This window comes from Pollachius pollachius, assembly GCF_949987615.1.
Source record: "Pollachius pollachius genome assembly, contig: scaffold_234, whole genome shotgun sequence".
Taxonomy (NCBI): Eukaryota; Metazoa; Chordata; class Actinopteri; order Gadiformes; family Gadidae; genus Pollachius; species Pollachius pollachius.
This window is the reverse complement of record NW_027641386.1, coordinates 2501-30180: the sequence shown is the minus strand read 5'-3', so window position 1 is coordinate 30180 and position 27680 is coordinate 2501. Positions and strand designations below refer to the sequence as shown.

General features: G+C 47.2%; 1 protein-coding gene across 1 annotated transcript; it reads right to left on the bottom strand.

Moving 5' to 3' along the window:
- Positions 1-17: 17 nt before the first annotated feature.
- Positions 18-27446, bottom strand: LOC307091649 (FACT complex subunit SSRP1-like). Its single transcript, XM_079759293.1, has 18 exons — positions 27350-27446; positions 26650-26748; positions 26106-26291; positions 21154-21259; positions 20123-20316; positions 18658-18758; positions 16147-16276; positions 9001-9104; positions 7558-7686; positions 7158-7379; positions 5372-5444; positions 4416-4548; positions 4290-4335; positions 3870-4002; positions 2857-3024; positions 2001-2101; positions 1044-1293; positions 18-614 (listed from the first exon to the last, which is right to left on the bottom strand). Exons 2-18 carry the CDS (start codon positions 26701-26703, stop codon positions 555-557), a joined length of 2190 nt encoding a protein of 729 aa, XP_079615419.1. The 5' UTR covers positions 26704-26748; positions 27350-27446; the 3' UTR covers positions 18-554.
- Positions 27447-27680: the final 234 nt, after the last annotated feature.

The following is a 27680-nucleotide window of genomic DNA, read 5'->3' as shown; positions in this document are numbered from 1 at the left end:
AATAGAAGATCACATTCAAACCCGACAATTTTTACAAAAAAAAATCATTTAATCAGTCTGAAAGAAAAAACAAAAAAAACACAAAAAAAAACATCCCCACTGAATTGGATTCAAGTTCTGACATTAAAACAAGAAACAAACATAACAGCTACTCATCCTGCTCCTACCCAGCACACACCTTCTAAAAGCTGTTGCAGTTCTTCAATGCTATTATTCTAAAACCAACCCCTGGTCACCATGACAACTACCTTTCAATAAGGGTTGTTTGATGAGCCGGTTTGTAGCGATGACAGCAGGATAACACAAGTCCAGAATTGGAACATATCAAAGTTGTGAGAAGCTCTTTTTAACGGCTGTCATTCAATGGATCCATTTTGAATGGAATTCAATAAACTAAAAAAGCAGGAAATGAGCGTGTAACCAAAGTCCGGTTTTCTTGCGGCCTGGATTGCGAAGAAACTGATGTGTTTAGCAGGAGAAACGCACAGAGGAGTACAAAGGTTGGTCCTTGAGTGGTGGATTTAATGGCTGTAGAGTGTGCGCTCTGTGTGTGTTCAGTCTGACTCCTCGAGCTCCGAGCTGTTGGGAGTCGACACCAGCTCCTCCTCCGACTCCTGGGGAGAGAAACCAAAGTCAATGTTCTTAAGATATTACTTTATTTATTATCCTCTGAAGGTCATTGGTTCAGGACATCGTTAGGTGAAGCCTGGGCTTATTTTAGAAACATTTTGACACATTTGTTGCAATTGTCTTTAAATACAGAGCCTCAACATATAAAATGCTCAGACCAGAAAAGAGAATGGGTGGATTCGTCTGTCTCTCCTCCTGCCCATGTACTGATGGACCAGTCTCAATGGGCTTTGCCACATGGAACCCCCCCTGAGCCGGAGTCAGGTGTGTTTGGGAGTGGAGGAGGGATTCTGGGATTCTTCCACACTTTGGGAGTGTTCCTTATATTATTATATATATATATCCACTCACTGAATAAATGTATGATCATAGAGGGACTGAACCTCAGCTTCTCCAGCGGTACGTCAGCTCACCTCTTTGCTCGCGGCCTTGGCCTTAGATTTGGACTTGGACTTGCTCTTGCTCTTGCGCTCAGTCTCTGACGCGCTATCCTCACTCGTCTCGATGAACTCCTTGCTCTTGAAGCTGTCACTGCCTCCTCCACCAACGCCTCCTCCTCCTCCGCCTCCACCTCCTCCACCTCCTCCTCGCTCCTTCTCTTTCTCTGCTCCGGCAGCCTTTCTCCTCTTCTCCTCCTTCTTGGCTGGCTTCTTCTTGGCCTCCCTGGAAGATTCAAAGACAGAAAGACATCAGCGTCAGGAGGGTAGGAATCCACTGATCTCAGTTAGGGATCCACTGATCTCAGTTAGGGATCCACTGATCTCAGTTAGGAATCCACTGATCTCAGTTAGGAATCCACTGATCTCAGTTAGGAATCCACTGATCTCAGTTAGGAATCCGCTGATCTCAGTTAGGGATCCACTGATCTCAGTTAGGGATCCACTGATCTCAGTTAGGGATCCACTGATCTCAGTTAAGGGTAAGAGAGGGAGGTTATGAATCCACTGATCTCAGTTAGGAATCCACTGATCTCAGTTAGGGATCCACTGATCTCAGTTAAGGGTAAGGGAGGGAGGTTATGAATCCACTGATCTCAGTTAGGGATCCACTGATCTCAGTTAAGGGTAAGAGAGGGAGGTTATGAATCCACTGATCTAAGTTAGGGATCCACTGATCTCAGTTAGGGATCCACTGATCTCAGTTAGGAATCCACTGATCTCAGTTAAGGGTAAGGGAGGGAGGTTATGAATCCACTGATCTCAGTTAAGGGTAAGGGAGGGAGGTTATGAATCCACTGATCTCAGTTAGGAATCCACTGATCTCAGTTAGGGATCCACTGATCTCAGTTATGAATCCACTGATCTCAGTTAAGGGTAAGGGAGGGAGGTTATGAATCCACTGATCTCAGTTAAGGGTAAGGGGGTGTGTACTTCTTGGCGGCCAGGGCGGAGACTCCCTCGCTGCTCTCGTTGTACTCCTGCTTCGCCTTCTCGTACGCCTTCCTCGCCTCCACAGCCTTACCGTCCCACTCCTAGAGAGAGGGAGGGAGAGAGGGAGGGAGAGAGGGAGGGAGGGAGAGAGGGAGAGAGAGGGACGGAGAGATGGGGGGGAGGGGAGAGAGGGGGGAGGGGAGAGGGGAGGGAGGGAGGGACGGAGAGATGGGGGAGGGGAGAGAGGAGGGACGGAGGGAGGGAGAGAGGGACGGAGAGAGGGAGGGAGGGAGAGAGGGAGAGAGGGACGGAGGGAGGGAGGGAGGGAGAGAGGGACGGAGAGAGGGAGGGAGGGAGAGAGGGAGAGAGAGGGACGGAGAGATGGGGGGGAGGGAGGGAGGGAGGGAGAGAGGGACGGAGAGAGGGAGGGAGGGGACAGAGGAGGGAGGGAGGGAGAGAGGGACGGAGAGAGGGAGGGAGGGAGGGAGAGAGGGACGGAGAGAGGGAGAGAGGGAGAGAGAGGGATGGAGAGATGGGGGGGAGGGGAGAGGGGGGGAGGGGAGAGAGGGAGAGAGAGGGACGGAGAGATGGGGGGGAGGGGAGAGGGGGCGGAGGGGTGAGAGGAGCGAGGGAGGGAGAGAGGGAGGGAGAGAGAGAGAGGAAAAGACAACGTTACAGTGGAGAGGTCCAAGAAGGAAACCTGCTGGTGACCGGTCCGGCCTCACCATCCCCTCGACCACATCAGTGTAACCCCCTCTGACCCTAACCTTAACCCTTATCTTAACCCCCTCACCTCCTTGTCCTCCTTGCCAAGCGCCCCCAACCCTTATCTTAACCCTTATCTTAACCCCCTCACCTCCTTGTCCTCCTTGCCCAGGCCCCTCCACATCTCTCCGGCCTTCTTGGAGATCTCCGTGACTGAGATGCCGGGGTTCTCGCCCTTGATGCGCTCGCGGCTGGCGTTGAGCCACAGCATGTAGGCGCTCATGGGCCGCTTGGGCCCGCCCACGTCCTTCTGCTTCTTCTACAGACAGAGAGGTCCGTGGTCAACCAACACAAACAGCTCCGTGGTCAACCACTGCTAGGCACAACATTACGATCTTTAGATTAATCCTTTTGATCTAATTCTATTAATACAAACCCAAAACTATTTGGGCTCATTCTGTGAAGACTCCAGCGGCTGGTTCATCTCCATGTTTAGATTTAAAATGTCCAGTTTTATAGAAAAACTAACTTTTTTTTATCAAAATCAATGTGCCAAATAAGGCTAGTTTCCTCTGCTGGTTACAAAAATACTACAATGATGGGGCCTATATCGCGAAATCTGCAGCTTCACAAACATTGTGTATCAACCAATGGGTGACATCATGGATCACCAAACCCTCGCAGGCCTGATGGATCACCACTGAGGGCCTGAGGGATCACCACTGAGGGCCTGAGGGATCACCACTGAGGGCCTGATGGATCACCACTGAGGGCCTGAGGGATCACCACTGAGGGCCTGAGGGATCACCACTGAGGGCCTGAGGGATCACCACTGAGGGCCTGATGGATCACCACTGAGGGCCTGATGGATCACCACTGAGGGCCTGCGGGATCACCACTGAGGGCCTGATGGATCACCACTGATGGCCTGAGGGATCACCACTGAGGGCCTGAGGGATCACCACTGAGGGCCTGATGGATCACCACTGAGGGCCTGAGGGATCACCACTGAGGGCCTGAGGGATCACCACTGAGGGCCTGATGGATCACCACTGAGGGCCTGATGGATCACCACTGAGGGCCTGAGGGATCACCACTGAGGGCCTGAGGGATCACCACTGAGGGCCTGAGGGATCACCACTGAGGGCCTGAGGGCTCACTCACCTCCTTGCGGGGCTTCCTCTCCTTCTTCTCCTTCACCACCTTGGGCTTCTTGGGCTTCTTCTTGCTCTTTTCCTCCTGGTCGCTGCCCCCCTCCCCCTCGCTGCTGTCGCTCTCTGACGCGTTGCTGTCGTACCTGGGGAGGAAGAGCAACCACCAAGACGGTATTTAACTCCTAACGACCCAAATGTGCACACCAGCGCTGGAGGCGCTATGATGATGAGAAACAGCAGATAAATCAGGAGCAGGACACAGAAAGGACCTGATGCTCCCAATGACCACATGCTGGTAAATCAGTCAAACACCTGATCCTTTGCAGAGGGCGCCTTTATTATTATTGGAACTTAAATGTATGCAGAATTATCTTAAGAACCCGGTAAGGTATCCAAGGTTACGCTTCATAGATGAACATGGATCACTTACTCTTCTGCCACCTCGTCGTCTTCCTCTCCAGGGTTGAAGGATTCATCTGAGCAGCAGAGGAATTAAGTCATTAGTCAGCATGAGGCCCCGCCTCCCCCTTGAGACCCTCTGTGATTGGCCGCTCACCGCTCTCGCCGTCCGACTCCTCGCTGTCGTTGGCCTCCTCCCTGATCTTGCCCTCGGCCTTCATCCTCTCCAGGTAGGCGTCGTGCTGGTCCTCGTCCGAGTCGCTGTACTCGTCTTTGTTTCCCTTCAGCCCCTGAAACCACACTGGGCCGTCAACACACACGACCCTCAGCAACCAATCAGCCCCCAGACCCACGGGGAGGAGTTACCTCGGCATGAAAAATCACAGGCAGGCACTCGGAAACAAAACACATCTGAATTCCCAGATGATAAGAAAATATCAAGAATCATTTCAATATTGCCCATTTCTTAATTGCAGTGGACCCACCATCCCAATCACCCTGGATTGATAATCGATCATAGACCATTGAACTGGTAAAACAAAAAACCGGTTGGGAGAAGCTCTGGTGTGAAATCACTTAGTAACACATGAAAACCACCGCCGCTCCGACCACAAGTTGGATTTGAGTTTCAATATATGACCCCGAGTCAGGGGTCAGGGCCCGGGGTCGTGACCCGGGAGCCTAACATTAGTCAGCAGGATGCATAACAAGGTGCAGAGACTCAGACACTCGCCCACGGACCCACTCAGTCACGGTCCATGATTAGTAGGAAAACAAACCCAGGAGTTTATCATCAGGCCAATCACCAGTCAACTCCACATAGCCAACCCAAATGGCCACGCAGAAGACAAACACCCCATTCAACAAACACACACACACACACACTTCCCGCTCTCCTCACATTAAGACAAACACACACCAGACAGAGCAAAAACACCATGCAAGCAAGTAATCACGCCACACCAGCGGGTTCGGAGGCCCTGACCATACCAACCTTCTTCTACCAGGGGTACGAGGACAGACACAGAGACACAGGACACATGTCAGTGAGGATACACATTGGGGCACGGGGATGAATGAACAGTCACAGCACCGTAGGGGATCAGCATTCACCTCTTTGAAGCCGCGGTTCTTGATGTTCAGCTTCTTGGCGTTGACAAAGTCGAACAGCTTGCCGTACTCCTCTCTAGTGGGTAGGAGAGACGTTTGGCCTTCATGGTTGTAGGGGCGAAGATACACTTGGCCCACTGCCTCAATAAGTGAGTAAACTGTCAATGTTCACGTAATATGATGGAGAAGAATGTTCTAAGCAGAAGAGAAACATTTATCAAGATGCCCTTTGAAATATCAGGCCTTTTAGCCAGGTCGCCACACACCCACACACCTCTTTCAGGGTGGTTGGTACACTGTGCATAGTTATAATGAAATGGCACCACAGCACTCCTGCTTTAAGATAAGAGCATACAAACCTAAATACACACGCACTGCTTGATGGATAGCCAGAAAAGAAAAACATTCATAGTAACTTGATGTATGACATAACTTGTTAGGGCCATTTAGAGGTCTTTTGTGTTGAATATTTTAAGTAAATATATTTTGAGTCTGAGGCTAAAAGTATGAGTTATGAATTATAAAGTGTATGAAATATTAATCTAATTTTCATTCATATGTATATTTATGCATTTTGTGATGATGTGGTGATTAGTCCTTTGTGTCACCTGGGGAAATAGGTGTGTCACGCTCTACCTGGAGCCTATTGGAGGCCTTCAAATAGGGCAGGCTAACTACTGTTGTTGAGGTTTGGAAGGCAGGGGGCCAACAGTTTTCTGACCACATTATTGGACACAATATTGGACGCATTATTTGACATATTATTTTACATTGAAAAGTCATTTTTTGTACAATACTAAGAACCCTGTTTTGGTCGCATAAACAGTTACATTGTTTGGAATTGTTATGTTTCGTTATTTCCTGGAAAATCAACCGGAGTTATTGCTTAATAAATTAATCAACACAAAGTTAAATACTCTCTGTGCGTGCTTCCCAAGAAATGTGTGTCGGACTATCTTTGCCTCAGGAACAAATAGAGCGAACAAAGGGTTCGCCACTTCATAACTACAAGCATTTTTTATTAGGAGGTGGAGATTGTGATATAGGAGGAGCGCAGAGACTTTGTGAGGAGAGATTTTGAAGCAATGGCGTAAAAAAAGAAAGGAGAAAAAATCTATTTAATAAAAACATTAAAAAATGTATTGAAAGTAAGTTCCTCTTTCAAATGAACGTACGCATGATGCATGGTGCATGGCAACGGCCGTGCCAGTACTGCGGCAAGGGGCCGGGAAAAGGCTAAGACCGATGGGTGCTGAGTAATGAAAGAGCTACTGGTACCAGTGGCCCCAGTAGCTCCAGTGGAACATGTTAGTATTGAGCCCTGATACTATAAATATCCATGCAAATATCAAACCAACTTCACCTTATTCTCCCTGGTTGTCCGCGCCCCTACCTCTGGATACTGCTGAAGGGGTACTGGTTGTGTGTACTGGTTACCTCTGGATGCTGCTGAAGGTGTACTGGTTGTGTGTACTGGTTACCTCTGGATGCTGCTGAAGGTGTACTAGTTGTGTGTACTGGTTACCTCTGGATGCTGCTGAAGGTGTACTGGTTGTGTGTACTGGTTACCTCTGGATGCTGCTGAAGGTGTACTGGTTGTGTGTACTGGTTACCTCTGGATGCTGCTGAAGGTGTACTGGTTGTGTGTACTGGTTACCTCTGGATGCTGCTGAAGGTGTACTGGTTGTGTGTACTGGTTACCTCTGGATGCTGCTGAAGGTGTACTGGTTGTGTGTACTGGTTACCTCTGGATGCTGCTGAAGGTGTACTGGTTGTGTGTACCGGTTACCTCTCGATGCTGCTGAAGGTGTACTGGTTGCCCTGCTTGGTCTCGATCTCGAAGTCGAAGGAGCGCGTGGTGGTGGTGCCACGGGCGAAGTTGACGCAGGAGATCTCCTCGAAGCGCAGGTGGACGGGTGGCTTGTGCACGTATATGAAGCCACGCTCCAGGGGGTAGAGCAGCCCCGACGACGCCTTGTAGGAGCAGGTGATGCACTGCGTCCCCGAGTGGCTGAGGGGGACAACATGCACTTTGTTAGGCAGCAGTTGGCCTCAGAGAGGGACCAACGTCGACATGGTGCCGACTGGACGACTCCTTCAACGTCACACATGATGCAAGTCTCCAAGCATGAGGAGGACGCTAAAGAAGGTCAGAACGGGGGTCCCGAATGACGAGATAACCCACTTACCCCTGGAAGTTGCCGGGCACTGTGATCTTGCGGTTGACCAGGGCCTTCATCACCCTGCTGACCATCTCGTACAGCGAGCCTGACATGTTCTTACTGAGCTTCCCCTCGAACCGCCTCTCCACGTCCTCCCTGAGGAAGAGGAAGGAGGACACAGGACACACATGAGGACACAGGACACACATGAGGACACAGGACACACATGAGGACACAGGACACACATGAGGACACAGGGAACTGTGTGTGTGTGTGTGTGTGTGATACACTCCTCTACACTGTCCATGTTATGAATGTAGACCTAATGACGGCTGAGCTTCTTGCCATATTGTAGGAGGAAGCAGTTTGTACATAAAGGCTTCTGTCAACCAGCAGACGAATAATAAGAGGACACAGGGCACAGGGAACACATGAGGACACAGGGCACAGGGAACACATGAGGACACAGGGCACAGAGAACACATGAGGACACAGGACACAGGGAACACATGAGGACACAGGGAACACATGAGGACACAGGGAACACATGAGGACACAGGACACACATGAGGACACAGAGAACACAGGACACAGCGAACACATGAGGACACAGAGAACACATGAGGACACAGGGAACACATGAGGACACAGGGAACACATGAGGACACAGGGAACACAGGACACAGCGAACACATGAGGGCACAGAGAACACAGGACACAGGGAACACATGACACAGAGAACACATGAGGACACAGGGAACACAGAGAACACAGGACACAGCGAACACAGGACACAGCGAACACATGAGGACACAGGGAACACATGAGGACACAGGGAACACAGGGAACACATGAGGACACAGGGAACACATGAGGACACAGGGAACACAGGACACAGCGAACACATGAGGGCACAGAGAACACAGGACACAGGGAACACAGAGAACACATGATGACACAGGACACACATGAGGACACAGAGAACACAGGACACAGCGAACACATGAGGACACAGGGAACACATGACACAGGACACAGGGAACACACGACACAGGACACACATGAGGACACAGGGAACACATGAGGACACAGGGAACACATGAGGACACAGGGAACACATGAGGACACAGGGAACACATGAGGACACAGGGAACACATGAGGACACAGGACACAGGGAACTGTGTGTGTGTGTGTGTGTGTGTGTGTGTGTGTGTGTGTGTGTGTGTGTGTGTGTGTGTGTGTGTGTGTGTGTGTGTGTGTGTGTGTGTGTGTGTGTGTGTGTGTGTGTGTGTGATACACTCCTCTACACTGTCCATGTTATGAACGTAGACCTAATGACGGCTGAGCTTCTTGCCATATTGTAGGAGGAAGCAGTTTGTACATAAAGGCTTCTGTCAACCAGCAGACGAATAATAATAAAGGGTCTAAAGGGTGTTGGCCTGTGGACTAGGGCAACATGAGGGACTCACTCGCTCATGTTGAGGGTGAGGCTGAGGTCCTCCTCTTTGGAGAAGAGCAGGATGAGGAAGTGGTACCGCGTCTGGCCCTGCTTGATGGGCGGGTCCAGGCTGATCTGTTGACAGATGCATTATGGGACTTTGAAAGGAGGCTATTATTATGGATACATATTCAATTGTTCTTTATTGAGCCGTCCTCGGTATGTCTGTTAATACCCTGACGGCCAGCTAAACTCTTTCCCAAAACACCAAGACTCTGCAGACATATATCTCACTTCCACAGGTTTATTGGACGCACATGGGAAAAGGTGAAACTGCAACACACAAATAAAGGGCCGAGAAATCAGAAGTGTCTTACAATGAAAACTATACAAACTTGACAAAATAGTGATTACTACCTTAAAATTAAATCAAAATACGTACCAACGATGCTATGTAAAGCACAAGATTTTGGCGGATGTAATTAAATTGTCCTGGATCTACATTTTTCAACGGAACACTGAACCAGCTAGACGCAAAATGAATTTACTTCCTGGAGTCACGCGATAGGCCGATTGGAACCGCGGGTCTTAAAGGGAACGCGTCCTGAATAGAAACGCATACCTGCAACATGGAACTTGTACGCGTAACAAAACACTCCCCGCCTGACGTGGATACACATCACCCCACAGTCAATGCACAGCCCATCCTTTTTTTTGTAAAACAGTCCATTTACTAAACAGTCCATTTACTATGCCTCTGGAGGTAAAAGGAGAACTATTTTCCCATCCTTGCTAGGGAAGGCCTGTGTAATCAGTCCAAGAGGCCATTCATTCCTAGGTGCTTGGCTGTTCTTACGGAGGACAACACTTCCAGGCTGAATGTTTGGCTGAGTGGACTGCCACTTCTTGCGGGCCTGAAATGTTGGGAGAAATTGCTTCCTCCAGCGATCCCAGAAGGTGTTGGACAGGTGCTGAACCTGACGCCACTGGGACTTGTAGAGGTCAGCAACTCCAAACTCACCCGCAGGAGCAGGAACAATGATCGTCTTTTGTGTGAGAAGAGCAGCTGGCGTGAGAATGAACGAGTCATCAGGGTCCATAGTCACTGGAACAAGTGGCCTGGCGTTGATGATCGCTGCGACTTCTGCCATGAAGGTCACCAGCACTTCGTGGGTGAGCTTGTCTTTCAGCTGGAGGAACATTGCGTCCAGAATTCTCCTTGCCAGCCCTATCATTCTCTCCCATGATCCACCACAATGGGGTGCATGTGGGGGATTAAAGGACCAGGTGCAGACCTTGTCTGAGAGGTAAGTCTTCACTGCAGTGCCGTTAATGTTTGAGGCTATCTTCAGTTCTTTACAGGCGCCGATGAAGTTCGTGCCGCGTCAGAGCGAATGTGTTTGACTGGCCCGCGCACTGAAAGGAAGCGCCGTAGCGCGTTAATGAAGCTAGAAGTGTCGAGGGATTCAATGACTTCAATGTGCACAGCTCTTATGCTCAAGCACGTAAAGATCACTGCCCACCTTTTACTTTGAGCAAAGCCGCCTCTGGTTTTACGTGAGGAGACGTTCCATGGGCCGAACACATCGAGACCCACGCTGGAGAATGGAGGATCCGTTGACAGATGATCGGCTGGCAAGTTAGCCATTTTCTGGATGCTGAGTGGAGGTCTGAGCCTTCTGCATATTATGCATTGGTGGATAATGCTGCTTACTCTTTTCTTCCCTCCCACTATCCAAAGGCCAGCTGAACGGACTGCCCCCTCTGTAAAGTGACGGCCTTGATGGTGAATTTACTCGTGGTGGTGTCTGATGAGCAAAGTGGTGATGTGATGCTGGCCAGGAATAATCAGGGGAGACTTTTCACTCTGATCAAGACTTGAATGATGAAGACGGCCTCCAATTCTGAGAAGGCCACGTGTGTCAATGAACGGGTCCAGATTTCTGAGAGGGCTTGCTTTTGGCATCTTTTCTTGTTTTTGAATGCACTTCATCTCTTGGCTGTAGACTTCTTGTTGAACTGCTTGGATGATTACAGCTGACGCTTTCTCTGATTCTTCGACTGTGAATTCAGCTTTGCAGTAATGCCAGCCCTTGCATACTCTGTTCTCTCCGTGATCTGTCTTGGAATGACTTGGAATGGCTATGTGAACGAGGCAAGTGACTGCTCGAGTTAATGACTTCCAGATAGAAAACTTAGCAAAGCGTTGTGAATCCAGCTGCTTGTGTGAGGCTGTGGTGTTTAAGGCAGAAACCAGAGGGCGGATGTCTGGGTCTGTGCTCGGGTCAACAAGGTCGTAAGTGCTCTCAGAATACGCTGGAGACTCACTGGCTTGGGTTTCACTGAACCTCTCTTTCACATGGAACACGTTGGGGCACGTGTCAAAGAGAGTGGGCCGTTGCAGCTCTATGGTGTTTGTGTGGAACGTGCCAATAGTCAGCGGTCTATGGACATTACCTAGGCAAACATTTTCAACAATGACCCACCCCAGGTCTAACTTCTGTGCGTAAGGCAGGTTGTGACGGCCATTCACCTGTTTGCGGACTTTATGTACTCTGATAATGTCCCGTCCCAATAGAAGCATAATGGGGGCTTGTAGGTCAATGTCTGGGATGAGCTGTGCCACTGAACTTAGATGAGCATGGTGAAGAGCTACTTCGGCGGTCGGAATCTCCTCTCTGTTGTTCGGTATGTCGTCACACTCTATGAGGCTTGTCAATGGGACGCGAACAGTTCCATCCAGAGACTCCACTTCATAGCCACTGGCCCTTCTGCCTGTGGATTGCTTCACTCCAGCACATGTTCTCAGTGTGTAAGGAGCACTTGGACTTTGGTCGTTGAACATGTCAAAGAACTGTGGGCGAACCAGTGACCTGTTGCTCTGCTCGTCAATGATCGCATACAGTTTCACTGCTTTTTCTCTGTGGCCGGCTGGAAACACTTTGACGAGGCATATCTTCGAGCAGGAGCGATCTGTGAGTTCCCCACCACAGACTTTCGTGCATTTGTTGGTGACCTGAGACTGTGGTGAAGCTCGATTCTCCTCCCCGCCGTACTCAGAAGCAGGGTCAGCCTCCTGCTGCCGGGGTTCGGGTCCAGGGTGAAGCGCTGTATTGTGCCTGTCGCTCTTACACTCGAAACACTGGACATTTAGTTTGCAATTCTTTGCTATGTGAGACGAGGAAGAGAGACATTTAAAGCACACATTGTTTTCTCTGAGGAGTGTTTTGTGCTCGTCAATGGGCTTCTCTCTGAATGCTCGGCACTTACGGAGAGGATGTGGCTTTTTGTGCAACAGACAGTTTGTCGCCGTCGCCGTATCTTGTTGGAGGCTCACCCGTGTCAGATGTGGCTCTGGGTAACACATCTGTCTTGTTGACGGACACTTCCCGCTGTCTGTTCGGCTTCCATGCTATCCTCTCTGTTCTGGGGGCCGTGTCTGTGTAGCCGATGAGGCTGAAGCTTGGATCATTTGCAATGCGAGCCTGCTGGCTTACAAAATCGACAAAGAAGGCAAAAGGAGGGTAGCTCAATTGGTTTTGACGCTTGTAGGCTGCACCAACGTTCACCCACTTGTCCCGGAGACGAGACGGGAGTTTCTGTACAATTGGGTTGACGCCTCTCGCCGTGTCAAGGAAGGCTGACCTGGTAAGTCTCCTTCAGCTTTAGCAGCCTGCAGTTCCATCAGTAGATCGCCCAGCTTTGTCAGCTTAGGTCCATCTCGGTTCATTATTTCTGGAAAGCTGTCAATGCAACAACATACTTGCGAGCGTGTCCTTAACGATGCGCTGTACGGGTTTTCCTGTATTGCTGTACCTCCATGCGAACTCTCCTCTGTAGCACTTGACTGTAGAGAATGCTCCGTTGATCGTCCACTGGATGCGTGTGACGACGTCATGTCGGCTGGCTTCCAACTAGCTCAGATTTATCTCACTTGCTATATAGTCGTTGTTTCACTGTGCCGTCCTCGGTATGTCTGTTAATACCCTGACGGCCAACTAAACTCTTTCCCAAAACACCAAGACTCTGCAGACGTATATTTCACTTCCACAGGTTTATTGGACGAACAAGGGAAAAGGTGAAACTGCAACACACAAATAAAGGGCCGAGAAATCAGAAGTGTCTTACAATGAAAACTATACAAACTTGACAAAATAGTGATTACTACCTTAAAATTCAATCAAAATACGCACCAACGATGCTATGTAAAGCACAAGATTTTGGCGGATGTAATTAAATTGTCCTGATTTACATTTTTCAACGGAACACTGAACCAGCTAGACGCAAAATGAATTTACTTCCTGGAGTCACGCGATAGGCCGATTGGAACCGCGTGTCTTAAAGGGAACGCGTCCTGAATAGAAACGCATACCTGCAACATGGAACTTGTACGCGTAACAAAAAAGTGTGATTTCAATAATAAAATGAAAGATTAACTGGTTGAGGGGAATAACTCTAAATAACTCTTAGTCAGGGATAGAGCCAGGCCGAAACTCTTCCTACAACGTGCACAGCTAACATTCTGTAGTAACATGTATTATGTATGCAATTGTGTATGTATGTATGTATGTATGTATGTATGTATGTATGTATGTATGTATGTATGTATGTATGTATGTATGTATGTATGTATGCAGGGTGCGATTTGTGAAAAAACCAGAGTGGGGGATAATTTTGAGAAACATTTTAAAATGTTTCAAAATGAAGACGGACCCTGTGTATTTTGGTTGTTAATTATTACGATGTAATGGTGAAAATACTTTGGGTGGGGGGGATAATTTTTATCCCCACCGAGGATAAAAATAATTCACCAGAGGGTAGGACGTGTAAACCAGAGGGGGGGATAATCCCCACCGGCAAATCGCACCCTGTATGTATGTATGTATGTATGTATGTATGTATGTATGTATGTATGTATGTATGTATGTATGTATGTATGTATGTATGTATGTATGTATGTATGTATGTATGTATGTATGTATGTATGTATGTATGTATGTATGTATGTATGTATGTATGTATGTTTGTATGTATGTATGTATGTATGTATGTATGTACGTACGTACGTACAGTGGGGAAAAAAAGTATTTAGTCAGCCACCAATTGTGCAAGTTCTCCCACTTAAAAAGATGAGAGAGGCCTGTAATTTTCATCATAGGTATACCTCAGCTATGAGAGACAAAATGAAAAAAAAAAAATCTAGAAAATCACACAAGTTGTTTCAGGGTGTTTTGGTGAACTACAAAATAGCAGGGAGGAATAATTATGTGAATTGATACAACTCCACCAGTGGCAGCATTGGACTTTGAAAGCTGGTAGGCAGCATCTCTTGGACTACAAGGGCAGAAGGAAAGGATGCAAAGCCAAATAGTCAAATTAGGCCTACTCATAATTTGTAAAACTAAATAAAAAAATCTGGGCCTATTTTTGCCCTCAATGACTGAAGCTATTGGTTGTTATTTGGCTATGTTTATTTTCAGCTACATTTGTATTTAAGGGGACATATCATACCACCAGGTGTGAGTGTGATTAGCCATTACAAGCCTTTTTTTTAAATGTGCAGCATTGTGACATCACAGGTGGGCGTGTCCATCTATATGTGTGACGGATAGATGGACACGCCAACCTGTGATGTCACAATGCTGCACATTTTCAAACCTGCTTGTAATGGCTAATCACACTCACACCTGGTGGTATGATATGTCCCCTTTAAGAAAAATGAAGACAGAAGACCAAAAGTGATGCCATTTAAATTAGTGCTGTCAAGCGATTAAAATATTTAATCGTGATTAATCGCATTAATGTCATAGTTAACTTGCGATTAATAACATTTTTTCTATTCTAAATATCCCTTGAACTTTCGAAGCAAAACTCTTGCTCAGCAAAGATGGGAAATACTATAACATTTATTATTTAAACCAGTATGAATATTCCTACTGTACGTAGGCCTATACCTATTAATGCTGTTAAAATTGGTTTGCGTTAACGCCGTTAATGACGCGTTAAACAGCACTAATTTAAATGCATCATGCTCATTCACTAACATCCTTTCCACAATATCAAACAGAGCGGTCAGAGTAACAAACAATTAAAAGAACAGGAACATTATTTCACAACTATTTACATGGGCTGTAAGCCCAACCTTGTTTGAGGCAAATGTGGATGTTAATGGATGTTTCAGAATGTTGGTCAAGGTGTTAAGCCAATTAAGATGGAGGGACTTAATTTATAGATCAAGTCAACCCTCCTCGAGGCTCCGCAGCTCGGCCGCGGGCCCGGCCACGGGTCCTGCCGCCGGCTTCGGAAACTTCGATATAAGCGAACAGAGCCGCACTGTACCGCATCCAACAGTACAAACAACTGTAAAAAGACACACCATGTGAAGTTATATTTTTGACGTGTCTAGTTCACCGTCATGCAGGCTGTGTTCAGTAAAATAAACAAATAATTAAATAAATAAATAGCAATCCGTTTTCGGCGCATGTAGGCCTATCTGCCTGAGTCCACGTTGAAATAATTTCGATGTTGAATGTTGATGGCGCAGTTGTTGAAATAAACAGATGATTTCATACAAATCATAAAAGCCTCTCCCTGTGTCATTGTGTGTGCGTGTATCCGAGATGCGTGCGTTGGGGGTTCTTGATTGACCGATTTTCGAATATTATTAGAATACTTCTCAGCGAATATTGAATAGTATTTTTGCCAGTTATGCACATCCCTAGCGCATGCATTTGAAAAGGCACCATCCAGGTGTGACTATCACTGTTACTGTGAGAAAAAAAACGAGCTGTGCAAAACCAGCTCACTATTTCAACAACCCCTTTCTGGGAATTCAGAAATGCAAATGCCATAACCAAGTTCACTGGTGTTTTCATTGCTGCTGATCTGCGGCCATTCTCCGTTGTTGTCAAACAAGCAGTTTTTAAAAATCTTCCCCTTAACTATAAACCGTACCGTGACTTAAAAACCGAGGTGCGTACCGAACCGTGACTTTTGTGTACCGTTACACCCCTAGTATGTACATGTATCTAATCACACAAAACCACCATTCCCAGATGGTTATTGCAAATCTAATAACAGTATTAATATTGTTAAACCAGAAACGACACCACAATCTACCGCTTAATGACGACAGAGAAAAAGGCTTATCAGGGAGCAGAAGGCTGAGGTCACGTACCACGAAGAACATCTGCCGCTGGTCCTTGTGAGGCAGCAGGAAGAGCCTCAGCACAGTGGTGTAGGGGATCTTGTAGTCGAACGTCTTCCCGTGGAGGTGGAGGAACGACGGGTATATGCGGATATCGTACCTGAAGGAAACACCAAGTCAGTCCATAAACATAAACTAATACATACAGACGGGAGCCAGAAGGCGTAGCAGATTTACCTATCAAAACTATTTATCTGGGTTCAAATTTATTTGAGTATCAATAGTTGATTGACGATCAGTTTTTATTGGCCGATCACCCATTTATTTTAAATAACCACTATGCATAGAAAGCGAATATAGCATCCCATCGATTAATGGAGGCTGCCTATGGCAGCGCTTCAAAACGAGGATGAACAGCGCTGACACTGGCCACACGCCGCTCTGCCTACAGCAGACAGCGCTCTTATTCTGAAGTTACAGCAGACAGCGCTCGCATTCTGAAGTTACAGCAGAAAGCGCTTTTATTCTGAAGTTACAGCAGACAGCGCTCTTATTCGAAGTTACAGCAGACAGCGCTCTTATTCTGAAATTACAGCAGACAGCGCTCTTATTCTGAAGTTACAGCAGACAGCGCTCTTATTCTGAAGTTACAGCAGACAGCGCTTTTATTCTGAAGTTACAGCAGACAGCCCTCTTATTCTGAAGTTACAGCAGACAGCGCTCTTATTCTGAAGTTACTCCCTCATCTTCCATCTGAACGGCCGAGGAGCCAGTTAGTTTCCAATAGGGATGTGTGTGGAGCAGCTTCGTCCTATGAGGTGATGGATACGTGCTTAAAGGAGCAGAGTAGAACTGCTCATGAAGAGCGTTCTCCAGTGAAATGCGGTTCCTGCGTCCTACAACCCAGATCAATACAATGGTCTGTGGTCCAGCGTAGCCGACCTCATTATAAAAAAGGCCTTATGTTAATGCAGGACAAGCATTGGTTGTCCTGCATTAACAGGAAAACCGATGTCCTGTTAATGATCATAATGACGCTGGTCTGGAGAGCACTAGCTTGGCGCGTTTGGCTCCCGTCATCGAGACATTGAAGTTGATCATGTTAAGGGAGTATATTAGGCCGATACTAACCACTGCAAAAGTTGGAGAACTAACAAAGAATCTTTACTTTGTTGCTCTACATCACTGATATTAAGAGACTGAAAGATGCTGTTTTTGGGCTGTCCAATAAGAGAACATATTTACTCCACAAAGGACTGGAACCTCATTTACTAGGGGTGGCAATCTCTTGGCACCTCACGATTGGATTCCGAGGTCAACGATTCAATTCTGAAACGATTATTGATGCATTTCATTTTGCGGGATTTTCAAAAATATATATATACATCTGAATTTGCTACTCAGAGTTTGCTAATCACTTCCTACCTTTGTGATGATCATTAAAGAAATCAACAGATTAATTACCTTATCTAATATTTGATTAGAGAACAAGCTTTTGTCACAAATATGACTTTCTATGAACAATGCAATAATCAATGCAGCTTGCATTACAACACACTATGGAAGTAGGTAAAAAAATAAACAGATTTAGTTATCTTTTCTTTCTAATCTTTCTTTTCTATGTCATTAAAGAAAAAGATGCTCTTAGTCAATTATAAGAATAAGAACTTGTTCGTCGTTCTTGTGTCTGGCTGTGAGTTTGCGTGCATGCTATGCGTAGGCTGAATCGCAATCGCGTCCAGACAAATCAGATTGGCCAATACACATTGAAGATAAATTAAATAGTTTTAAAACTACTCAAATTATCTCTCTCTGTCAAACAGAATGTTGCAGGAGGCAAACAAAATTTAATAAATAAATTAAAAATTAATTATTTTTTATTATTTTATTCAGATTACTAACTTATCTGACTCGAGACGGAATCGTTCTACACAGAATCTCGATGCATCGAAGAATCCATTATTTTTTCCACCCCTATCATTTACACCAGGCAGCTGCTTGGTGAGTTTAGATCCAGTCTTAATGTAACGAGAGCAGACCCCAGTGGGCTGGTGTGTCTGGGTGTAGTGAGAGCAGACCCCAGTGGGCTGGTGTGTCTGGGTGTAGTGAGAGCAGACCCCAGTGGGCTGGTGTGTCTGGGTGTAGTGAGAGCAGACCCCAGTGGGCTGGTGTGTCTGGGTGTAGTGAGAGCAGACCCCAGTGGGCTGGTGTGTCTGGGTGTAGTGAGAGCAGACCCCAGTGGGCTGGTGTGTCTGGGTGTAGTGAGAGCAGACCCCAGTGGGCTGGTGTGTCTGGGTGTAGTGAGAGCAGACCCCAGTGGGCTGGTGTGTCTGGGTGTAGTGAGAGCAGACCCCAGTGGGCTGGTGTGTCTGGGTGTAGTGAGAGCAGACCCCAGTGGGCTGGTGTGTCTGGGTGTAGTGAGAGCAGACCCCAGTGGGCTGGTGTGTCTGGGTGTAGTGAGAGCAGACCCCAGTGGGCTGGTGTGTCTGGGTGTAGTGAGAGCAGACCCCAGTGGGCTGGTGTGTCGGGTGCGTCCCGTACCTTCCTCTGGGCGTGAGGCACTGCAGCTCTTTGAAGACGCACACAGCGTCCCCGGTGGCCTGGATGACGTCCGCCTTGGAGAGAACGTTCTGGGCGAAGGCCTGGAGGAGCAAAGAGAGATCAGCATTAATTTCTTCTCTGGAGCTACAGCTCCCTCTAGTGTTCTTCTGGCACACACTCCGCCACACGCAATACATCATTACAAGCCCTTAGCTTAATGGTTCTTCAATAGTTGAAAGTTATGGTTAATTAGTTGAGCCAGCTGAAATTCGTTGTGTTCCTTTAAGAGAAGACGTAACGGCCTGTAAACACAGAACAGGTTTAGAGTTTAGTTTGGACAAAGGAAGAGTGGAACCACTCCACACTTTCTAACCTACAAGTTTAAACCAAAAGGACAGGAGAATAAATGTAACATCACTAACGAAGGAGAAGGAATCGGTGGGCTCACTGTTGATTGAGTCCAACACACTCTCACTCACTAAGGAAAGGAGCTAAAACAGATAACACGGACTGTATGGATAAGACACACCCAACACACAACACAATCAAATGTAACAGTGTCCCTGAGATGCGCTCTGCAGTACTCATCAGTATTCACAGCAGAGGACGGCAGAAAGAAGTGGTGTTGGTACCAAGCGCTGCATAACAAACAATGACTTCATATTGAATTGTATGCGTGTGTAAAATAAATAGCATGATTGGTTTTACTGCGTGTGTGGATTGTTTATGAAGATGGTGCGATCTGATCGACCGTCTGTCGGCTGCATGGGAGACTTAAATTTGCAGCCTACGTTTTGCGTCCTGTCACGTTGAGCAGACTATTCTACAGATAAAGATATAGATATATCAGACATCGCACCATGTTGCACATAGTCCATCTCGCGTGAAGATTTTAAAGTCGTCAACCAAGTCAGCGATTGCCGATAGTAACATTCATTATGTAATGGGATTTATTTAGTTTTGCACATGCGGTAACAAGCTGGAAATGTATCATCAGGACAAATAAATAAACCAAAATAACCAGAATGCAGAGGTTACTATTTCACGTAACACACAGACTCTGACACCCGTGGAAGGTTATAGATTATAGGTTATAGATCATAGATACTTCAGTAGTTTGAACTAACATGGTGACGTGTGAATAATGAGGCTAGCTTCACTACTTTCAGCGCAAACTTAGAAAACAAAACAAAAAACACAATGAGTCGGTGAGATGCAGACGGATTACCGCCTCTATTACTGAGATCAGCAAGAAGCTCTGTCTCAGTTACTGTGAGTCCAGATGAATGTTAGCAGGATACCGTTACGTCTCAGTGAACCAGCCTAATGGCTCTATCGCTTGAGTCCCGTGATCAGCTCCCATATCTGCACAGTTCAAGTTGTCCTGTGTTTAGGGCATATATCGGCCGGTAACCATCGCTGGCAATCCATCGGTGCATCACGGGTCGTGAGCGACGGGACTCACCTCGACGGGGTCCTGGCCCTCGTCGGAGGGGCCGGGAGGCACGTAGAAGCGGACCTCCATGAGGGACACCTCTGCGTCGTCGTTCTGGTGGAACTCCAGGGTGACCTCGTTCTTGCCCGTGGCGCACTGGGACACGCTGTTCAGCGGGATCTCGAACGCCGTGCTGTCGTTGACGTCAAACGCCAGCAGAGGACCTGGGGGAGGCGATGTTTAGCAGGGGGGAGGAGCAGCTCATATGAGTGAGAGGCCAGATCAGACCATACTGGCAGCAGTAATGAGGGGCAGAGTTCTCTCTGTAAAACTTTAGTTTGTGTCACATTTATAAGAAACATTTAAACACCATTCTGAACAATCTACTCTAGCGGACTATTGAGAGAATGGAAATAGGAACAATAATCATCTGTGGAGGGTTAAGGGCTGATTATGGTCCCACGATCACGCACCGAAAGGAGGTAACGGACCCCTTAAGTCCACCACAAGGGTCTGACGGGCGCCACGCAAACATCGTAACCTTCCGTCGAGGCAACGCAGCAGCAAGGGCTGTGATCGGTCCGCCTACTAAAACCCGACGCAGAACCATAATCAGCCCTTTAGGGTTAGTGTGTGGAGGGTCAGGGTTAGTGCCTACTAGTGCTGCACAATTTGGTGAAAAAGTCATATTGCGATTATTGTGGACAATATTGCGATTGCGATATAATAAACAAATGGTGTCATGAGTCTACTTGCTTGGTTATCACACAGGTTACTGAGAATATTAAAATGTTTATTTCTCAACTCAAACATAAACTAGCATAAAAATTACAAAAACTAAAAAATGTGTACAGTACTGTTCTCAAAATAACAATATTTTACAAAATTAAATAATAAAAAACTATCTTTTTCAAAATGAAAGGCATTTCTGCAGTGCAAACTTGTTAGGTTTTCTCAATAGTACCACTAAATAAAATAAATAGAACAAATAAGCGGTCATACAATCGCAAAGGCTGATATCGCGATTGCGATTTGATTAATCGTGCAGCACTAGTGCCCACCTGAGAACTTTGCCGTGCCCCAGTTCCAGCCTTTGACACACATGTCCTTCTCCGTCAGCTCCACCTTGTAGTTGGCCTTGAAGAACTCTGAAATCTTCTCAAAGTCCTGGATGGATGACGAGGTAACGGAGAGAGGGGGTGGAGGAGGCCAGAGGGAGGAAGAGTTATCAAACAACGGCCAAACGACCAGGCAGACAACGCAGCTGCTAGCTAAACATACAAATAAAGAGAACCGTCCCCGCTTCCTCCACCACGAGCCTCCATCATCACGGTGCCATTAGAGCCCCGCCTGCATTAGGGGGGGCCCCGCCATCAGGGGGGGGGGCATGCCCACATCAGTGGGGGCCCCGCCATCAGGGGGGCCCCGTCAGAAGAGAGTAATACGTGGCCCTCCCTCTCTACCGTTCCCGTGTTCGACAATCAGTCGGTTTATTTTTCCTGCAGAGCCGATTACAAATGAGACAGGAGCGCATGCACACACACATATATTATCCTGCACTGACACACACACATGTGGAAGTGATTGTGATTGCGTGTGTGGTGGGAAGAGCAGACTGCTTTGTGGGAACCAGAGTTTATGCACCTGGAGAGCTGTGGGTCTGTGGGGCGACTGCGGCCCATTAGTGCCTGCCGAGAGAGGGACTATTAGCGTGGGCGAGCTAATCCCAGCCTTAAGTGTGTGGAGCGCCTCAAGACGTTTGCCTGAGAGGTCAGTGGGGGACAGAGGAAGCATTTTAAGATGGGAAAACGTGCAAGTTTACAGTACACATAAAATGTAGTCTGGGTGGAAGCATCCCGCTGGTGTTGATGTGCGTGCGTGCCCTTCACCAGCGCTCAACAGGCCCACTTTTACCGTTTTGGCTAAAAGGCTGCTGTTTACCTCACCTCAACAAAATAAGCTAAAATCCCCCCTGAACCCTAACACACATCCTGGTCCCATGGTACCCCCTCCCCCGACACAGTTCTGAACATACTCAGCACATACATTGTGTGGCACAAACATGAGCGACCAGTGGGAGCATTTGTATACATCACGCAAATAAGTATTCCCCAAGGTAACGAGCTCTTTAAGGGTTTACAAAATCAGTTTACCGCCAGGGGAAGGGGTAGGAGACACACCCCTGTCATCCCTCATTCAGCCTGAACACGGCAACGACAGGCCTGGCCAACCCCTGCCTCCCCCCACCTCCTCACCCACCACCTCCCCCACCTCCTGACCGACCCCTGCCTCACCCACCACCTCACCCACCTCCTCCCCCACCTCCTGACCGACCCCTGCCTCACCCACCACCTCACCCACCTCCTCCCCCCACCTCACCCACCTCCTGACCGACCCCTGCCTCCCCCACCACCTCACCCACCTCCTCCCCCCACCTCACCCACCTCCTGACCGACCCCTGCCTCCCCCACCACCTCACCCACCTCCTCCCCATGATAACAGAGAAGGGAACAGCGTTATCCTCCCGGCAGCCCTCCAGCCCTAAGGCCGCTGGCTCCGCCATGATAAACAATGACCTCAGAGTCCCCCCATCCTGCCTGGACGGATTCATCCCCGAAGAGGCGCTGATTAAACCCTGGGGGCCCCGCTGGCAGGGGGCCCCGCAGGCAGGGGGCCCCGGGACTCTGGGATGAGCTTGGCGTTGACACACGCCATACAGGCAACATACCCACTGTGCGCGCTACGAAGCAGAATACAAAAACAACCTGCGAGCAGACATCATGCATGAAAAGCCCGGCCAAATCAGCGAGCTGATTGGACATAAACATCGGGATACATGAGCCCATGATTACTGTGTTTACGGAACACACATGCGAACGCCGCGCTCCCTCATTAATCCCATTAGGCCGACGCCTCACACACGGAATAGATGGAAACGGAAAAAGGTCAAATACTTGCGGATACTAACCACGCTATGTTGGCGCACACACACACACACACACACACACAGACACACACACACACCAGAGCCCAGGGATCTCTTAAGTGATAAAGCGTGTGCTATTCAATGGGAAGCAACAAAGCAACTTATTTGGGAGAAACATATTTGCGTGAGTAAAGGTGCCAATGTGCCAGAAAACATTGTATTCTGGCATGCATGTATTCATGGCCATATAACCACAACTAAGTAATCGTAGGTACTTTGAGAAACTAAGGTACTTTGAGAACAATACATTTTAAGTCGACTCTGCCAAAGTAAAAGTAATCCTCAAGATGGTCAAATAACAGAAAACTGTGTGCATAGACTGCAGTATCTCTGGAATCATTTCCTCTGTGAATACATGAGTCGGATTTCTCCGCCACTTATCCTTCAGGGTAGTGAAATAAGAGCAGGTTCAACTTTTCTATTATGTAGAAATATGACGTGATACATATTGACATGGTATACATCCCACGGAATATATGTTCTGTTCAGTGTGACAGTCCGACCCCCCTGAAACTAGGCTTCCAGAACTTTCCATCCACAGATGGAAGAGAGTGTGAGGCAGAGAGTCTGCCTGGAGCGGGGCCTGCTCTGAACGGCTCTCCGTCTGCCCTCAGCCCTCCTACTGCTCACCGCAGCTGAGCGCTGGTCTTTTGCACGCTCCATCAACTTATAAACCTGTTTATGGCTCATCCACAGCCAGCCCAACATCCTACTTTAAACAGCCTATGGTGATCAGCTAACATTATTGTTGTAATATCAACTTAAATACAATAAACAGAATAAATACGGCCACTCAGATTCACTTAACATTAATAGTAATGTTAATTAATTGAAACAGAGAAAACATTAATTCATTATTAACTTAATTACAACTAATTTCTAACTATAGAGAAAGGCCAAGGAGTACTAGTCTAGACTCAGGATAGTAATACATCAGTAGTTCTGGTTCAGAAGGTCTCTATGGGAACCTTTTAACCTGCAAGAACTTTGCTCCTAAGCACTGTATTCGGAGGGGTTCGCAAAGATAGCGGCACAACTAAATAATAACTGACATTTACTTTTCAGTGATGAACCACTCTCTGGAGCAATGCCCATCATCATTCTCAAACTCTCTTTTGAATACAGAACCTCTTATGGCCCTATAGCTATGGTCCAGCCTGGTCTGCTGGACGTCCAGTTATCAACAGGGCTTCACATGTAGGAACACAATGGCAGCGCAAGAAAGGCATTGGCAGCTGCTGCTCAGGTCCAGGTGTAGTAGTACGTTATAAACTCTGCACAGATATTCTTTCTTAAATGCTCATATGCTCCTTAATGTAAATTGACACAAGGGGATTATTACTTTAACAACGTCTGCTAGCCCGGCTGGCTAGTTCCCAAGACCAACCCCAGAATAACATAAGAGACAAACTAACAGCCAATAATGTCATCTTAAGCCATCCACTACAATGAGATTGAATTACAAAAAATGATATGCCCATCCCTCTGGCCGGGTTTAATATGCAAAAACAACCAGTGTTGAGCCTCGGCCTATAGGTGGCAGGGTCATAGGTAATCAATATTGCTATCGGCAAAGACCTTTCATACTCTTTTTAACAATTTATTTGTTACCAGCATTCGTATTGTTGATCAGCAGAGAAATATTCCGCCAAAGACGTTGACGTCGCTTTGCAACCGAGGACGCTGGGGTTGATAAATTACCGGACTACATGCGTAATACGACAGAAAAAAAAGAAAAAATCCACTTTCCTTGACAGCGGTCATTATATGCTTAGGTGAATTATTATTAAAACAACGGTGAATTATCAAACAATTATTCACCACCGGAAGTTGTGAAGGCCCATGCAAGTGAACGGAGCGTTCAACAGCATTGAGAAGAGCCGTGTAATAAATAACGATCACATTCATTATTCGAAATTCTACGTGACTGACTATTCGACGATCGTTGCCCATCCCTAGCGTGTGCATGTTTAAGTGCTGTACGTAGACACGGAGAGCCCTCTCTGTAGCCGGAGAGCCTGTCGGAGACCCTCTCCGTAGCTTACGTGCGCATCCAATATTTTTTTAACTATCTGTCGACGCCATGGACCTATTGGTCGACGCAACGGAGACGGCAAGGGCTGTGATTGGTCCTCTTAACAAAATCCTTTCCGGAATCACTTCTCCGGTTTGACTTTGCCCCCCAGCTGGTGGGGGGCTAATTACATCATTGTTTGCGTTTCAGGCGTCCACACGAATCCGTACACAAAACCGCATAGGTGGTCCGGATAGATTTGAAACCACCTCCGAGGGTGGTATCAGAAATGTGCGGTTTCGGGCACCGGATTCACCGGCTCCGTCTGGACAGTCGGCCGAAACACACAAGACTTATGGTTGTGAGACATACGGTTTCACCAAAAAATCGGCTCCGTGTGGACGGAGCCTCAATTTCTTTGTACATTGTTTACTTTGCACCTAAAAGGACCATTAAACACCAAATAAGATTTGAAAAGCTTTGGAAGTTTATTTACAACACTGCTTACATGGTTTGTAGTCAATGTATAAGATAGACCGAACAGTGAATTGCATTGCGTATCCGACATCCCGACGGAGAGCTGCTGAGGGGTGTCCATAGTTACGGAGTCGGATTACGGAGTCGGAGTAGTATACTTCGGCTAAACGGAACGGGTGGAACTCCAACTTCAAGTTTTAAATTCCGCATCGCAAAACAAGCCTTTACATTGGCCATATTAAGGCTATGTTCGCCACATTTACGCACCGCGGTACACCTCTTTAACCGCACTGAAGTGCTAGTACCGTGACGGTTCGGCACAAACACGTGTACCGTTGCACCCCTAGTTGACACAACCTTTGGGTGCACAGTTATCTTGTGCTGATGAACAAAGACGTATATTAGATAGGCATGTGTTGCAGCCGACCGCTTTAATGATGACGGAGGAGGTCGGAGCCAAACCCAGGCCGAGCAGCTCCCAGACGCCCGAGCCCGCCGCCCGTCGGGCCCCAGCCGGTGGAGACGCCCTGACTCACCGTGTCCCTGAAGCCGTCGTACTTGTAGACGTGTCCCGAGCTGGTGCTCAGCTTGATGCCGTGGCCCAGACACACACGGCGCCACTGGGCCGCACTCAGCTCCGCCGCCGGGATGTTGTCCACGCGGCCTGTCTTATTGCTCTTGTACACCACATTCTGCTTGGCGAGTCGCAGGCGCCCGTCGTTCTGCACACCAACACAAACACACAAACACACACACACAGTAAGGATTTGACAGCTTCAGTCATCAATAGACATTTTGTAAACATATACAATCAAATTAAAATGCACATAACTTATTTATGTAGTTATAATCAAGGAGTAGTATGCGAATCACTTCAAAAAACAGGTTTGAATTTAGTAAAACATGTATACTTAGTAAAACAAACATTCCGGTGGCATAGCAGGGGATGCCAATGGGATCTTAATAATGAGTATAACAATAGGTTACTTCATTTTAATATCAAAAGTAGCACTTAAATGTGTAGAGATGTAAAGATATGCAATGGATGATAAGATCGTCAGATGGTGTACAGATACTGACCCAGGATCCCTTGATCTCTTGGTAAATCTCGTTGAAGTCCAGCGTGTCCCCCATCTCGACAACAGACGAAGAATGTTTTACTAATACAGGTGAAAGCCCCTTAAATGTAAAACAAACAAAGAATGTGTCCATTATTTTGACTTTGTTGTCTTTATGAAGCACTATCCAGAGCCATATTGGTCGAGTTCAATAATGATGATGAAGGGAGGATGAGCGCAGTATCACTCAATGTGAGCATATCTGCACATGCAATATAGATTGTCGTGAAGTCCAATTAGCCAGACAGCCAACGTTGTCGATCTACACAGCCATTTTTCTATCAATTCAGATTTCTACTGAATTGCACCCCCGCCTGTAACGTTACTACGGACACAATGGGCCGACACTGACTGCTCGACTGTAGTTTGACACATTCTGGCCACGCATTGTCGACCTACACTATGTTTGACCAAAAGATGAATATAAAACACACAATATGATAAATTAATCTATTTGTAAAGGATTTTAATATTAAATCGGACGTCAAATCAAACAAGGCCAGTGAACGAGTGTTAAAGGCAAAGCCCGTCCAGTTAAAGAGCAGGCTGGGTGGTTTCAAATGAATTGGGAACAGTATGTTGCTTCATGTTCTCATTGTTTCTTATATCAACATAAAAAACTTAGCTGGACCACATTAAAGTGTACTTTAAACTTTCCATACCGTCGGTGTGATCCGCAGACTTTGTTTCCCGCGTGTAGCATCAGTGCCTAGCGCCTACGTCACGGGAAGGAACCTCTACGAGAAGATTTACTTCCGGTTTGACTTACGGTAAATAATTACAAAAATAAAATGTAAAGACGCTTTATGTTAACTCAAAGAGTATGAATTGTATGAGTTGGCTATTTATCTGACATTTAAATCGTGCAGATAATGCACCGTTGTCTGAAAAAAGTATCGTAAAGTTAGCATTCCAACATGCAGCTCTCTACTACGACCACACGGTGTCGCCCGCAGCACCTCGTCGGTTAATTGGCGAATCGCCGGATCATTG

Excerpts from the sequence above, each read along its gene's own strand:
- LOC307091649 (XM_079759293.1), bottom strand. The coding sequence starts at position 26,703 with ATGGGGGACACGCTGGACTTCAACGAGATTTACCAAGAGATCAAGGGA. Across the intron at positions 4,549-5,371 it reads AGAACCGCGGCTTCAAAGAG|GGGCTGAAGGGAAACAAAGA; the intron begins GTGAATGCTGAT and ends GTGTGGTTTCAG. Across the intron at positions 4,003-4,289 it reads GACGACGAGGTGGCAGAAGA|GTACGACAGCAACGCGTCAG; the intron begins GTAAGTGATCCA and ends CTTCCTCCCCAG.